The 15,157-nt window shown below is 40.1% G+C and overlaps 1 protein-coding gene across 1 annotated transcript in view; it reads left to right on the top strand.

The window, feature by feature from the left end:
* Positions 1–254: 254 nt before the first annotated feature.
* Positions 255–15,157, top strand: part of ADAM12 (ADAM metallopeptidase domain 12) — a 306,835-nt gene continuing 291,932 nt past the window's right edge. Inside the window, exon 1 of the mRNA XM_083364104.1 lies at positions 255–559. Within this exon, the coding sequence (XP_083220230.1) occupies positions 454–559 (106 nt within the window). The 5' untranslated portion in view covers positions 255–453. The remainder of the gene's footprint in view (positions 560–15,157) is intronic.

Raw genomic sequence — 15,157 nt, 5'->3', positions numbered from 1 at the left:
TGTCTATCCAGCTGGAAGGGCACTAGGACCACGCAAAGGAGCAGCAGGAAGAAAGCGAAGAAGACAACAATTAGTTCCATTATAATGACAACTGTAAATGTTGGCAAGGGCAGCTTTTCACGGGCCCGCCTTCTTTCACTAAAGATTTTTAGTGCCTCCTGTTGCCAGCTTGGATGATTTGCTCAATTGTTGCAACGGTCAACAGATTTGTTCTTGCCAAGGGGGGGGGGGAGAAAAAGCCAACCCACCAACAGTTTAAATTAAAAAAAAAAATATGAAACCAAAGCCCAACTCATCATCAGCCTATGCAGGAGCAGGAGGGGTTTCGGAGTGAACTGCATGCAGGAAACATCTCACATCCTGAGTTTCAGGACTTTTTTCGCTGGCTCTGTAACTGTGCATTAATGGGGCTGGGACCAGCTGATCGAAGTTTGTCTTTCAGTCTGGATTAAGATGTCAGAGCGTCTCCAGGCAGGACGACAAGGCAACCCTCCTCTTCCTCACCCCCCGACCCAGATACTCTGTCTGCTGCTCAGCCTCTTGATGACACCCTCATCCGGTAAGTTGGCAACCCTCACCTATCGAGAGCTAACCTCAACCCCCGACCCATCCCCAAACGCCTCCGAGCAACGGCTTTCCCCCAAGTTTTGCCAGGGCGCCGTCGACGGAGCCAGCCTGTCCCGAGCGTTCAGACGTTGCGCGGAGTTTTTTTGGCCCGGCCGAACAAAGAACCGTCCCTCTTGTCTTTTTTTTTTTTCTTGACTGCTTTGGCAAATTTGACTTTTTTTTTTTGATTTCTCACTTTCGGGGGGAAAAAGAGCGAGTTCGGGCGGGGAGCGGAGCTCTACTCCGCCGGGCCGGTTGCCGTGTCAGCCCCCCCAGTCTGGTTAGGACGGAGGTGGAGGAGACACGGCTGCTGCCTTCCGACGCTCACCCGGCGCGAAGGACATGCCCGCTGGCTAGCCGTGGCCCGGACGCCTCCCACGCCCCCTCACGCCTTCCTTGGACGAAATTCCCTTCGGCCTCCTGTCCGTAACAATTCTTTAGATCAGGGGCCTTCAAACTTGGCCCTTTTATGACTTGTGGACTTCAACTCCCAGAATTCCTCAGCCAGCTTTGCTGGCTGAGGAATTCTGGGAGTTGAAGTCCACAAGTCATAAAAGGGCCAAGTTTGAAGGCCCCTGCTTTAGATGGAGGGAGGGGGGACTTCTTCCTCATCACCCACCACCATCACTTTCCTCCAGTGGCGTAGCGTGGGGGATGCAGGGGGGCCTGGCCGCACCAGGCGCAACATCTGGGGGGGCGCGCTCGCACTGAGCTGCTCAGGGAGCCCCAAGGGCTGCACAGAGTTGGCTTGGCTCCGCTCTCGAGCTGCTCTTTCTTGCAAAGCGTAATGAGTCCGGCAGGTGAGATGGGCGGCCACATAAACTGAATAAAATAAATAGAAGCGGCCAACTCTCCGCCCAGGCTCAGGCCAACCGCAAGCGCCCCGCAGGCGCCCTGGCAGGTTTGGCCGAGCGAAGACGGACCCGCTGGCCGGCCGGCCTAGCTTCGTGCGCATGCGTGGCTTTATTTAGCGGGGCTCACGTGCGAGCTTGAATGCAGCGGCTCTTGCAGGTCGGAGCCCTGCCCAGCCGCCCTCGAGAGGGACCCGGAAGCATCCCGCATGCGCGCGACTCTTCTTGGAAAGTCTACGCCACTGCGGGGCGCGTCTTTTCAGCAGTGCCGTGACGTCACCGCCCGCCCGCCCCTCTATTTCCGCTTCCGGTTGCCTTGCCCCGCCCCGGGTGCTTACAACCCACGCTACGCCACTGCCTTCCTCCACCACCCGCCCAGCCAGGATAGCAGCCGTAAAGTGGAAGTGGGTAATAGCAGGTGAAGAATTGCTGCAAGTGTGAGAAATCATATCTAGCCTGCTGTGGTAAATACAGGTAATCCTCGACTTCCAACGGTTCACTTTGTGACCGTTCAAAGTTACCAGGACACTGAAAAAAAAGTCACTTTAGGACCGTTGTTTTGGTTTTGTTTTTTTACAGTTACTTTGCCGCCTTCCCACGATCATGTGTGCAAAATTCAGATGCTTGGCAACTGGGTTCATATTTATGGCGGTTGCCGTCTCCCAGGGTCATGGGATTCCCTTTTGTGACCTTCTGACAGGCAAAATCGATGGACAAGGCACTGAACAACAGGCTTACTGACTTATCAACTTGTGCTTCGCTTAACAATGTTGGCAAGAAAGGTCGTAAAAAGGGGCAAAGCTCAATAAATGTTTCATTTAGCCACAGAAATTTGGGGGCCAATTGTGGTCGTAAGTCGAAAACTACCTGTAAACGATAAACCGTGCCATTCCCCAAGAGACACTGAGGCAGTAGCTGCATGGAGCTGGTACTTACCTTTAAAGCCCTACATGGCTTAGGTCCGGGATACTTGCAGGACCATCTGCTGCCGGGAACAAATTCCCATCGTCCAGTACGCTCACACAGAGAAGGCCTCCTCAGGGTACCGTCAGCTAGGCAATGTCGGCTGGCGACCCCCAGGGGGAGGGCCTTCTCTGTGGGAGCACCAACCCTATGGAATCAGCTCCCCCCTGAGCTTCGGATAGCCCAAAACCTCCAATCCTTTCGCCGCGGCCTCAAAACACACCTGTTCCACCAAGCTGACCTAGACTGACAGGCATTTTAATTAATTTATATTTAGTATTTTTAATTCATTTTAAAATTCTCTAATTTTTTATTGCACTGATGTTCTCAATTTTCATTTTATCTTGATTTATGTACTTATTATATGTTTTATTGTGAGCCGCCCTGAGTCCTTCAGGAGATAGGGCGGGATATAAATCCCATCAATAAATAAATAAATAAATAATACTGAGGCAGCTCTCTTAGTAGTGTCATGGAGCATTATGGTACCTGTTGACACATTCAGCTATAGATGTCAGATTAATTATTCACATAATGCATTCTGCCTTGTTTTCTCTTGGCATTGTTATCATTTGCAAATAGAAGTATATCTTTATCTTTTTTTATTTCTATACATTCTTGTTAAGAATTACACTGCTGAAAAGAACACCCCTGGGCTTTCCCCATGATCGTGAAGTTATAATCCTCTTCCTGTTTCAATAGAAGCAGCTACAATTTATTTCTGAATATTGTTGGGTGGAGCAAGAATGTGGGAAATGTTGACTTGGGTGCATGTTTAAGCTGTTTCCCACTTTTTAAAATGGAATAACACTGATATAATTGAGAATAGTTAACATCCTACCAAAGTTCAGAAATAGCCTATGATGAAATTCAGAAGAACTAAACTCTCAAACGAGATTGTGTAAGAAGATTACACAATAGGACTATATTTAAAATAATTACTATAGGACTATATTTAAAATAGGACTATATTTAAAATAATTACTTAGGGAACAAGCTCTTCCCCAGTATAAAGTATCCTGTTGTCCTTAAAAGTATGCTAAATTACTGAAAGAAGGAGCTTTGTTTCTTATTTTTTATTTCAATACAATAATCAGTTCTAATTGTAATCCTGAAATAATGGATTTAGTGTGATCATCATCTACACTTTTCTGTCTTTCCCTTGCAAGCCATATGATGCAATAACAAAATACATTAGAAAAATTGGAACATTTTTATTCTGGTATGCCAAAATATTGCACTTATTGAAAGTTAAATCATGTGTGCGTCTCAGTCTAGATTAATCAATAATTGAACTGGCCTGTCTAAAATGCAAACACATTGGTAAATTGGCATACTCCTTTAATATAAAGAGAATAATACCAGATACATTTTACTTATAAAATGTAAAACAATTATTTTTCAATTCTACAGCTATTTACTATTTAATTGTTATGATCTGAAGGAATTCTTTCTCCAGGCTTCCTCCACAGCTGAATGCCTTTTTGCAGTATTTGTGTTTTGTGTTAAATGATCAGGACAAATAGAAGTTTTGTTGCCCAGTCTGAAGTGAAAGAAGCTATCTCATTCCTCATGTTGCAGAATCAGCCAAGCATTTTTTCTTGGAGAACAAACATTCCTTTCTGCTAAGCTTCTTGGATCTAAGTCAGTTTAGGATTTTACATCCATCATAACAGCTGCCATGAGATTGTTCCAACTCTCTTATATGACACACACTAGATTGAATACTCTCTCTGTGGCAGAAGATTGTTGGTCTGAAGGTGAAGGATTTAGAATATGTTGCTTGTTCAAGTCAATTCCCTTTTTATGGAGAATTAGAATGATGGTGAATTTCTCTTTTGCAAGAGTTCAGGATATATAAAGATCATTGGCTCTCAGATAATAAAAAGACTATTTTTGTTTTGCTTAATGATTCTGGACCTATTGAAGCTCTGACCAATCTGTGTCAGGCAGAAATAATTAGTTGCAAGGTAGTAGTGAATTAGTAGATGCTATTGAACAAAACCAACTTGTTTGCTGTTCTGGGTAGTTGGAAGACATTTATTTATTTATTTTATTTATTTATTTTTGGGACTTATATGCCGCCCTATCTCCCAAAGGACTCAGGGCGGCTAACAACAATAAAAACAACAATACAAAAGTTAAGAGAAATTAAATAAACAGCCCCAGAATAAATTAATTAAACAATTAAAACAATTAAAAATTAAAACATTTTAAAAACCCGTCGTCAGTCCAGGTCAGCCTGATGAAAAAGGAAAGTTTTGAGGTCTAGGCGAAAGGACCGGAGATCCGGGGCCATCTGGAGCTCAAGGGGGAGTTGGTTCCACAGGGCTGGCGCTCCCACAGAGAAGGCCCTCCTCCTGGGGGTTGCCAGCCGACATTGTCTAGCTGACAGCATCCTGAGGAGGCCCTCTCTGTGTGAGCGCACTGGGCGATGGGAAGTCGTCCCCGGCACCAGACGGTCCTGCAAATATCCCGGGCCTAGGCCATTTAAATATAACAAGATAGAAAATCAAAATAAATACAAGTCAATTTTAGTAAAATCTCATTATCTAGTCTACTATGACAATGAAGAAGCACTTTTCCTTTACAGTAATATCCTTACAAACAAATGTAGAATTTTCCAAGAACTTTAAAATACTGCCTTCATCATGATATGGAATTATTAGTAGGCTTTATAGTAATTGTCCTGACTTTGGGATTTTGTTCCCAAACTATTCTCCTAGGCATTTGTAATACATTAGTTATTAGGAATTTTAGATCAGTTACTAGCTCCTGACATTAAGGAGTGATTTTAACATAGTGTGGTTTTTGTTGTTGTTGTATTGTACTCATTGAGTTCCTAGTCTAGGCTTGATTTCAGTGATTTGCCGTGTTTTCACTTAGAATGATATGAATATCTCTGAGTTTTTAAATCCAATCTGAAGCCTGGAACAGATACTAGTCAAACATATTCAGATGTATAGATACATTGAAAAAGTAGTACATATGAACAATAATAATACTGGAAGACAGAACAAGCCACTTTGGAAGTAACATGAAGTGAATATTAGGACTGGAGTGAAGCACTATCATTTCATGAGCATAAAGAAGGTTGGGTTTAACTTGTATATGTTATAAATTGTGCAAAAAAATATATTGTGCTTATATGGGGAGAGAACTATGGAACAAAACCTTGCATAGGACTGTGAGCACTTAGTTCCAAACTAAGCTTGTTTTCATTTATCTCAAAGAGGTAAAAGTGGATACCATTGAAACCATACCTTCCATTGAGGAGAATGTCCTGGGTGGCCAAGTTCAAACTACTCTAGCTGGTGCTTAAGACTGAGCAATATTAGAACATCTCCAGACATTTTGACCAACTTGACTTTTTCCTTTTGAGGAAAGCTAGGGTAGAATTGCGCTAGCAGGCATTTTGGGTAGACCTTCTTCCCTGAAATCATGGCTGTAAAGATGGTTAGAAATTTATGCTACAAGTGGTTTGACTTCTGCTATAGAATTAGAGGGGACGCAGTGGCTCAGTGGGTTAGGACGCTGAGCTTGTTGATCAGAAGGTTGGCAGTTTGGCGGGTCGAATCCTGAGTGCCGCGTAACAGAGTGAGCGCCTGTTACACGTCCCAGCTTCTGCCAACCTAGCAGTTTGAAAGCATGTAAAAATGCAAGTAGAAAAATAGGAACCACTACAGTGGGAAGGTAACAGCGTTCTGTGTTCCTTTGGCATCTAGTCATGCCGGCCACATGACCACGGAGCGTCCTCGGACAAGCGCTGCCTCTTTGGCTTTGAAACGGAAATGAGCACTGGCCCCTAGTGTTGGAAACGACTAGCACGCATGTGTAGGGGAACCTTTACCTTTACCTTTTTTATAGAATTAGAAATCCTTAAGCAGCACTAAAGCATAAAGCAATGAATTATTATGGTTGGTCACATAGTCAGACAGATGTTTTGACTAGATTCTGCATTTTTGTCTACCTATTCTCCAAAGCACCTGAAGGCAGGACAAGAAGCGATAGATGGAAACTAACCAAACAGAGAAGCAACCTAGAACTAAGGAGAAAGTTCCTGACAGTTAGAACAATTAATCAGTGGAACAGCCTGCCTCCAGAAGCTGTGAATGCTCCAACCCTGGAAGTTTTTAAGAAGAGACTGGACAGCCATTTGTCTGAAATGGTATAGGGTTTCCTGTCTGAGCAGAGGGTTGGAATAGATGACCTCCAAGGTCCCTTCCACCTTTATTATTGTTGTTGTTATTGTTGTTGTTGTTAAATCCTTCAAAGGACCTGGGTTAGGCAAATGTTGTTTGATAGTGTTAAACATATTATTGCAGGATGTGAGCTGTTCCAAGTAAAGCTGCCATTTGCAACTACCTGATGATGATTTTTTCAATCCGTATAGTGTTCATTCCCAGATATTTTGGGATTACACCCATGGAGGATATTAATATTCATCCATATTAATATTGGTACTAGCTTTGCTTTCTTTTCCCACAGTCATTCTAGTTCTGTTTGTAAGTCTTTGTGATTTTCTCCAGTTCATTCTTTTCTATTCTGCTGTCTTCAGGTACTGCCATCTCTACAATTCAGACTTTTTTTTTAATCAACAGTTGTTAGGTCTGGAGTGTTACATGGCAAGTGCCTGTCTGTTAGTATTCTAAAGTCAGAAAATACTTCAGCTTCTTTATATTCTATTATTTTGTCCAAATGCAGGCAAATGGCATTTCTTGCAGATATTACAATATACCATTGTTGCTACTTTATCACACCATTGTTTGTAGTCAGTCTGTGCAGTCTTCTTGTAGAAGCTAACTAGGTTGCGGAAGTGGCATTTGCTTTCTGTTGCTGTCTTCTCAATTCTGGCTTTGTGTGCATGTGTTCTTAAGGCTTGGCCTTATGCAGCCAGAATCAGCCCCTCTTTTTTTCAACTTTCCTGCTCAGAGCCATGGCCAAGTCTTGTTATTTGCTTTGCCTCCTAGTTTTTTTTTTTGTGTACTGTCCATGAAATACTTTGCCTTGCCATGTTTCTTTTCTATTCTTCGTTTGGTTTTTATTTCCAATGATTCTGAACACCATCCAACAATATCAGGAGAGTACCAGTAAATTTTAAAAGCTTTATTTTAAGAATATAAATATCTCATATTCAGTCTTTTAATTTATTTTATTTTATTTTAATTCCATTTATATCCCGCCCTTCTCCGAAGACTCAGGGCGGCTTACAAGCTTAGCAGTAGCCTTCATTCTATGTATATGCCTGCTTATTAAGGCTTTCACACACACCCCAAGCGGCATTATTACAAAGTCAGCTTAATTGCCCCCAACAATCTGGGTCCTCATTTTACCTACCTCGGAAGGATGGAAGGCTGAGTCAACCTTGAGCCTGGTGGGATGCGAACCTGCACTAATTGCAGGCAGCTGGTCTTACTTAAGGAGGCATTAGCCCACTGCTTCACCAAGGCTCTTCACCAAACATGACATAACAATAAATCCTTCTTGCCATTGGCCAAGGAGAGGGAAATTCAGGAATTTTTTGAGATAATGTTCAGTGGAATAGAAGCTGGGATTTCTAACTTCTCATTTCTTCAGTTTTCATGGCTGGCTCAGGAATTCTGGGAGATGAAGTCCAGAAGTCATAAAAGACCCATATTTCCCTATCCCTGTTGTACCTGATGGATGAATCTTCATCAGTCTGCAGAGGTCATTCACCTTTGTGGGCATAATTAGGATATTCCTGTTTGTGTCCGTATCCAACCATTCTATACCCTCAGGGAATACAAGATAGTTGTTGGAATGATGGATTCTGTAAATTCTCTATCCCTTCACAGCCTGGTACATCTTGAGGTGTCTCTGAATGTATTTGCAAGCATATGTCACTTTCTGTGGGTATAACACTTCCACTTTAATATCTGTCTATTAATTTGCCCAAGTAACAAGATCTTAGCTGCCTTGCATCTTGCCTAAAGGAGAGAAAGGCAGGATAGCCAAAACATCACCATGCTGGTAGATAATTCCAATCTAGCTCGTTATTTATTTTAATCAACTTAATGTTAATGGATTTAATTCAGTTCAATTCACCACTTTACAAGAGATGAGAGAGAAAGAATTGGGACTTAGTAGTGCCAGGGAGAAGGAATTAACTCTTCTTTGAAATTGTGGAACCAGATGGCTAGTTGCCATGCTGCAGGTTTTCTGTCCTTACTTTGCATGTTTTCCTGTGAAGATGTACAGAACTAAGGATTGTCAAACTACAGTGCAATGTATATGTTTAATACAGAGCTGAAAACAAATGGACATTTGAAGAAGTGTTTATGTTATCAGTTGGTAGCCAGGCACTTAAGGATTAATCCTGGCAAAAGTAATGTAATGTATAATGACATCTGTGCATGAACAGTGAGAGGTTAAATAGAAATATGGGACAGATTGAAAAATATAATGTATATACAGCTAAAATATTTAAAGATACCCACATCTCACACTGTATGTGAAGTGAATGATTCTGAAATAATGCACAGAAGTTGAAATATGCACATAGCTGAGAATTGAGTTTGTTTTATTTTTATGTGCATACTTTATATTGATGTTACATATTAAGTCCCTTATAGTAACACAATTTTTAGTCAGGGTTTTTGAAAAAATAGGAAAGAAATGGAAAGAGCTATGTGAAAATTTGAAGAACGAAACTGGGAGATTATCCATCCAGGAACTCCTAATATGTTAGATGCCTACAGTTTCCATGGGATCCTCAGATTTTGTTCACATTCCAACTTAGAAGGGAGAGAAGAATAATTCTGGGTGAAAGAAAACAAAACTTTGTACATTAAGCCTCTGGAAATGAGTAAAATCTGTAAATCTTATTAGGTTTGACATAGAGAAGAGTTAATATATTGACTATAATATATTGAAAGACATTCCTGGAGCAATATCAATTTTCAGTCATCACGTTTCCTCTTATACTATATTTAATGTACATGTATTTAATATTGTTGCACGCCTGCTGCTATCTGAGCAGTTTAAAAATTCTGTTTGCTGACCCTACGCTTGATTTTTAAATTTAAAATCATTGTATTGAAAAAACTTCAACAATCTTTTACCTCGCACAGAAGTAATTAATCCATGCAGTCTTAACTGAAAGCTTTTGTAGTCATGTAAAATTTAGGAGTGCTTTGTGTTTTGGGGGAACTAGAAGGAATATACCGTTGTGTTCATGTCTGTCTTATTAGAAATTCATAGGTATCATCGATGTGTTCTTTGGTCTGATCCAACATAGCTCTTTGTTTTGCTTTTCTTTATCATGCTGTGACAATTTAGATCCTTTCAAGAATAATACCCTTCCCTCAGACATTTACAGTGTTACCTAGAAGATGTCCCTTTTTCTGTAACTTTGGCCTTAAAAAAGATAGATAGCTTTTGATTACTATTACTGTCAGTGCATTGGCACTGGAATATGCACATTTAACTAAGAAGAAAGCCCCCTTTTTTCCACCCAGAACTCTTATTTGAAGCCATTTCTTGGGTGGTGCATAATTCTGCTCATGCTGGCCTTGCTCCATTCCCTTTCAGAGTGATAGAAACTGGCCACATAGCTTTTATTCCACTTTTATAAGTAAAATAGCTATAAAACTAAGTTACTAATAAGATAGATGAAGTTTTGGGAAGGCTACAGAAACAGGCAGAGGAACCCCTGTTTCTAATGTTCATCAAATACTCAACATTTCAAGATATTTTTCTTTTACAAAGGCTACAGGAATTTTTTAATACTAAGTGTATTAGAAAATTATAGTTGGAAAGATTAAAAACAAATACTAACATTAAAACTAAAAGAATAAAAAAATAGAAGGTGCAGAAAAAAATAGAAAAGTAAATATAAAGTAAAAAAGAACTATATAAAAAATCTTCATCTAAAGAAATATAAACCATTTTAGTAACTTATTTCTTTCTACAAGTGATCCCTTCCTCCCATATCCCATCTCTTATTTAATCGTGATCAGCAAATGTCCATTGAGGCAGGGTCCCCAACCCTCAGCAATGACGCACTACTGGGCCTTGAGTTGTTCCAAACCAGACCGTGGAAGTGGTGGGTGAGTGTGCACACATGTACATCCCCACTTGCTCGAGTAGCAGGGCTGCTCGTGCAAATGGAAGACCACTCATGCACATGCTTGCTGCTGATGCAAATGGAGTTGTGTGTACGTGTGCTTGCTTGCCACTCGCATAGAACCATCTCCCCTTTCTTGCTCCCGGTCTACAAAGCTAGCAAGATTGGGGAACTCTGCATTAAACGTTACCAGAGATAGCAACATACCTATTTTAACCACGATTATATAAACCAACTTTATATTCCTTTCTTTTACTTTTCACACACCTGGTCCTTAGTCAGTTCATATAGTGTCCTGAAACTTGATTTATTTTCATTTTTTTTCTTTTTCCTTTCTCACAAAATTCTTCAAAGCTTTAATAATGGTCTTTTGTAAATCCAATGGAAGAAAATTATCCATGTCACTCTCTTGGTTTGTTATTTGGATATGCCTTTTCATTTATTAAGACAATTGGTTTCTTTTCTATGTCTAATGTAGCATCTTTTTCCATATCATTCTTGTAATCTGTCATTTTTAAATTCACTTTCAGATCAATCTCATTCTCTTTTGGTGGAACCATCTTCAGTTCATCATTTCTCCCCTGGAAATGAAGCCAGACAAAAACTTTTAAATGGCTATTTCATGACCAATTAGGTTATTGCAGGAGTTCACTCCTAGCATTCAAAATGAATGCATGGTTTCATGAGGTATTATATAATTTGATATTTGTTCCTATATGAAAAATCCTCTCAATTTTTTTTCCTGACATCACATTAAACAAACAAAATGCCAGCCATCAGCATTTACAAGAGTTAGAAATATTTGGATCCCAACCACCGAAACATGCATTTATGTATTTTATATGTTTCAGTATATTTTCATTGTACATTGCAACATTCCACAAGCACTATTGACCCTATAAAGTTCTTAAGAACCGAGATATTGCTAACATGAAATGTATTTTTAAGCTGACTATGGGCTTTTATCCACTATAAGTACCTATGGCTTTCTATGTTCCACAAAAAGTCTGCTTTCAGTTATAAATGTAAAGTTTCAGAAAGGATAATTATAGTGAAATTTTGAATGAGAGCTACTATTCAGTCCAAAATAGCTACTAATGCATTTGTGTTGTGGTGCAGTATTTGAGCTGGCTGTAAATAGCATATCCTGAAAATCCAGAAGTATTTGTTGAAAGAAATATATTTATCCTGAAAGCAGAAACTCTTCTGTCATGATGCAAGCATGCCTTCACATCCTAAGCAGAATGCTAATAGGAAGAACAATACATCCAGAGCTCTCAGCTTTTATGATGCAGGTCTATTCTTTTTAAAATTTGGATTGTTCTTTTACTTGAGAATTTCTGCCAAAGTTATTGTGAAAGCCAAGTCAGTATCTAACAAAGTAATGCAAGAGAAAAAAAAAACATTCAAAAGTCTGAGCTTTTGCAATGCTACTAGCTTCTCTGTGAATATTTTATACTAGTAGCCTACAGCATGGCTTTCTTACCCCTTCTGTATATATTTATGGGATAATGTGAATGATTGGGTCTCATGTATACAACTGCTTTGGGAAATAAGATTATTCTGCTCATGTGTTGCACTGATATTTTTATGAAACAAAACACTTTTTTTGACATGGTTGAAGGTTACAAATTCAAGATTCTAATTTAATCTCAATTTTACATTAATTTGTTTAAACGTTGTTTTTAAAATCCCATATTGAAAGAGCCCTAAGCCTTTTTGCACCAGATTGATTGCATCTGTTTTAGTACTGAAGGAATTTGGCCATTATCCTAATGTTTCTTGCATATTTCTTTGGTGCATCAGACTTAGAGTATTTTTTTACAGTCTGGCAATTTGCATTGTCAAGTCCATGTGATATGATGTAGGCTGTGGCTACAGTGTTAATACTGTTTTTTTTAAAATTATGTATGTATGTCTACACACTTCTAAAATATATTGATTTATTTCATAAAACAGATGCACGTTCAAAAGTCCAAACTAAAGAAAGCAAAGTATAAAAACAGCTCCTATGCATTTGAAGTAGTCATTTCTGAACTCTTTAATACACAGTCATCCTATGTTTTGACAGGGTTAGGCCTAGAAAATATCAGGTATGGTGAAGCACAACACATTCTGGCATGTAGTTAAGCAATGACAATATGCAAGAAATAAAGAGTTTATAGAAATGCTACATCAATATACAAATCAAGTGTGTCTTAAAAGAGACACTCAGGCTCAAAATACTTGATTTAAACAAGTTATGTTCTTTCACCAAGTGCCAAATATATGCTTGAATGACTAATGGAGTCATATGGTTCACAGAATGAAGCACTTTATTGTATATAGTTTTGCAGCCTTCCAAACGTTATGCTACAGGGATTATGCTGAGATTAAGAAGATCCAACTGTTGTGTTTGCTTTTGTTATTCAGAGTTCAGTGGACCAAGAAGTGAAATCAGCCATCAAAACTGTATCGTTTTAACTTTCATCTTTGAAAGACAATTTAGCACTGCTAAATTACCATCTTCATGTTAACATGTCAAAGGTAACTTTTTAAAAGCTGTAGAGAATTTGAAAGAAGACACAGTTCTTTCTGGGGCCTATTTTATCAATACATTATTACTCTGAAGGAAGTAATCCACAAAGTGGCAACAGTTAATCTTTCTTTGAATTACATAATTGGAACTCTGCACATTATATTTTTGGTTAAGCAGGCAGGCTATTTAGCTAAATTGTTTGAACTCATCTGTCTCATGTAAGAAGTCATGAATCTAAGCAACATAAAAGATCAAATGGATTTGCAGAAAACCCCTGTGTAGATCAGTTTGAAGTTGGCAGCCCTGTCAAATTAGAGAGAAGATACATTTTAATTAGAAGCAGAAGGAACCGAACATTACATTCAGAAATACATGGTTTCCTTTAACTGCTCTTACATTTTCAGGACCATCAAAAGATGTCGTTAATTTTTAACATTCTTAACATATTTTTACAAGACTCTTGATTTTATAGAGAACCATAAGAGATAAATGAACAAAATAGAACTTAAGGTTTCAAGAAAATGAGGAATATGTTTGTTAGATTGTGGGCTCAGGATTGTCTCCGCTGGCCCCCGTCGTTGTCCCACCGCAGTGGATGCTTCCCGGGTCTGTGCTGTACCACATCTACCTCTGCCTCTCTGTCCAGGTCACCGCTTCCGCTGCTCGAAGCACACTCGTGATGTATGGTCGCTCCTAAGCTGCTGCTATTGCAGTGTGTGTGTTTGTCAGAGTCATTGGCTGCCTTGTAAGCCATCACCTTGTCTAAAACCTCCCGCAGATTCATTGGTGGCTTTGCGAGGATCCTTTGTCGGCATTGCTGGTCTCTCAGTCCAAACACCACTCGATCCCTGATCCTATCTTCCAGAACAGGAAATTTACATTGGCAAGCAGCCTGTCTCAGCGCCAAGACGAATTGCGAGGTCGGCTCACCCGGATGCTGGCTGCACTGGATGAATTTATGCCGCCAATAGATTGGAGCTCTCGCTGGCATGAAATGCTCCTCCAGCTTCTTTTTAAAATCAGCATAAGAGACGTTTTCAACGGGCGTCGGCGAGCACAGACCAACAGCCACATCATACACGTCCTGAACGATTAAGCACAGAAGCGCCTCTGCTTTCATTTTATCTTCTGTGATCTTGTTGATCATCAGGAACCCTTCGACTCATCCCAGATGTGCTCCCCATCGCTCTGGCTCGTTGATGTTGAAACGAAATTCGCTGGTTGCTCCAAATTTAGCCATGTTGCACCGGTCTTAGAATGCTGCTTCATTAGGAAGGTCTCAGGATTTTTTTTCTGCCTTTCCCGCTTCAGAGTTACTTCAGCTCTGATTGAAACAGCATCCCACCTTTGTCGCCACTGTTAGATTGTGGGCTCAGGACCACATGGCCAAGATGGATGACGCAGGACAATAGGGTTCAGCATAAGTTCCTTTATTGATGTAGCACAGACTTGGCAAACAAAGGGGCAACTGCCCCTCTTATATACCTAGCCAGGTATGCTTGGAACCAATCCCATTGTCCGGATTTCCTGCTAAAGACTGCCCTGCCAATCCTGACAGGGCACTCTGCCACCTGGTGGTGTCAGTGGCTATCTCTGTGAACATCTCCTATATACATATATACATAACAATGTTAATACATTTTTGAGGGAGAAACAAGCAAATTTAGCCGTAAATAGTGGGATTTGCATATACATAAGGACCTAATGCTGAATTTGTATATTCTTAACAGGCAGTTCTAGATCTAATTATTATTAGATCTTGGATTATTCTTTTCTGGAGAATAAATTTTTGCTTTTGTTATAACGGCATGCACAAACAGATTTGCAGTGGTGGTGGGAAAACAATCTCTTCAAATTTAAATATTCTTATATAGGATTACACCCATCTCCCCACAGTGGATAGTTTCTTCTAGAGTGAATGTCTGCCCTATTAGGTATAGGAAGGCTCAAACTGCTTCTATTGAAATTGACTATAAAGAGAATCTTACAAAGTTTGATTGTGCTGTACCTCTCCCACTTCTTATAATGGTGAATTAGGGAAATGTCTGCCTGTCGTCGTCAGCCATTCAGTCATGTCCAACCCTCTGCTACCCTATGGATCAGCACCCTCTGTCTTGCACCTCGTTCTTCAGA

The sequence above is a fragment of the Vipera ursinii genome (genome assembly GCF_947247035.1).
Source record: "Vipera ursinii genome assembly, chromosome: 5".
Taxonomy (NCBI): domain Eukaryota; kingdom Metazoa; phylum Chordata; class Lepidosauria; order Squamata; family Viperidae; genus Vipera; species Vipera ursinii.
Note: the sequence above shows the minus strand (reverse complement) of the source record. Positions and strands in the feature narration are given on the sequence as shown.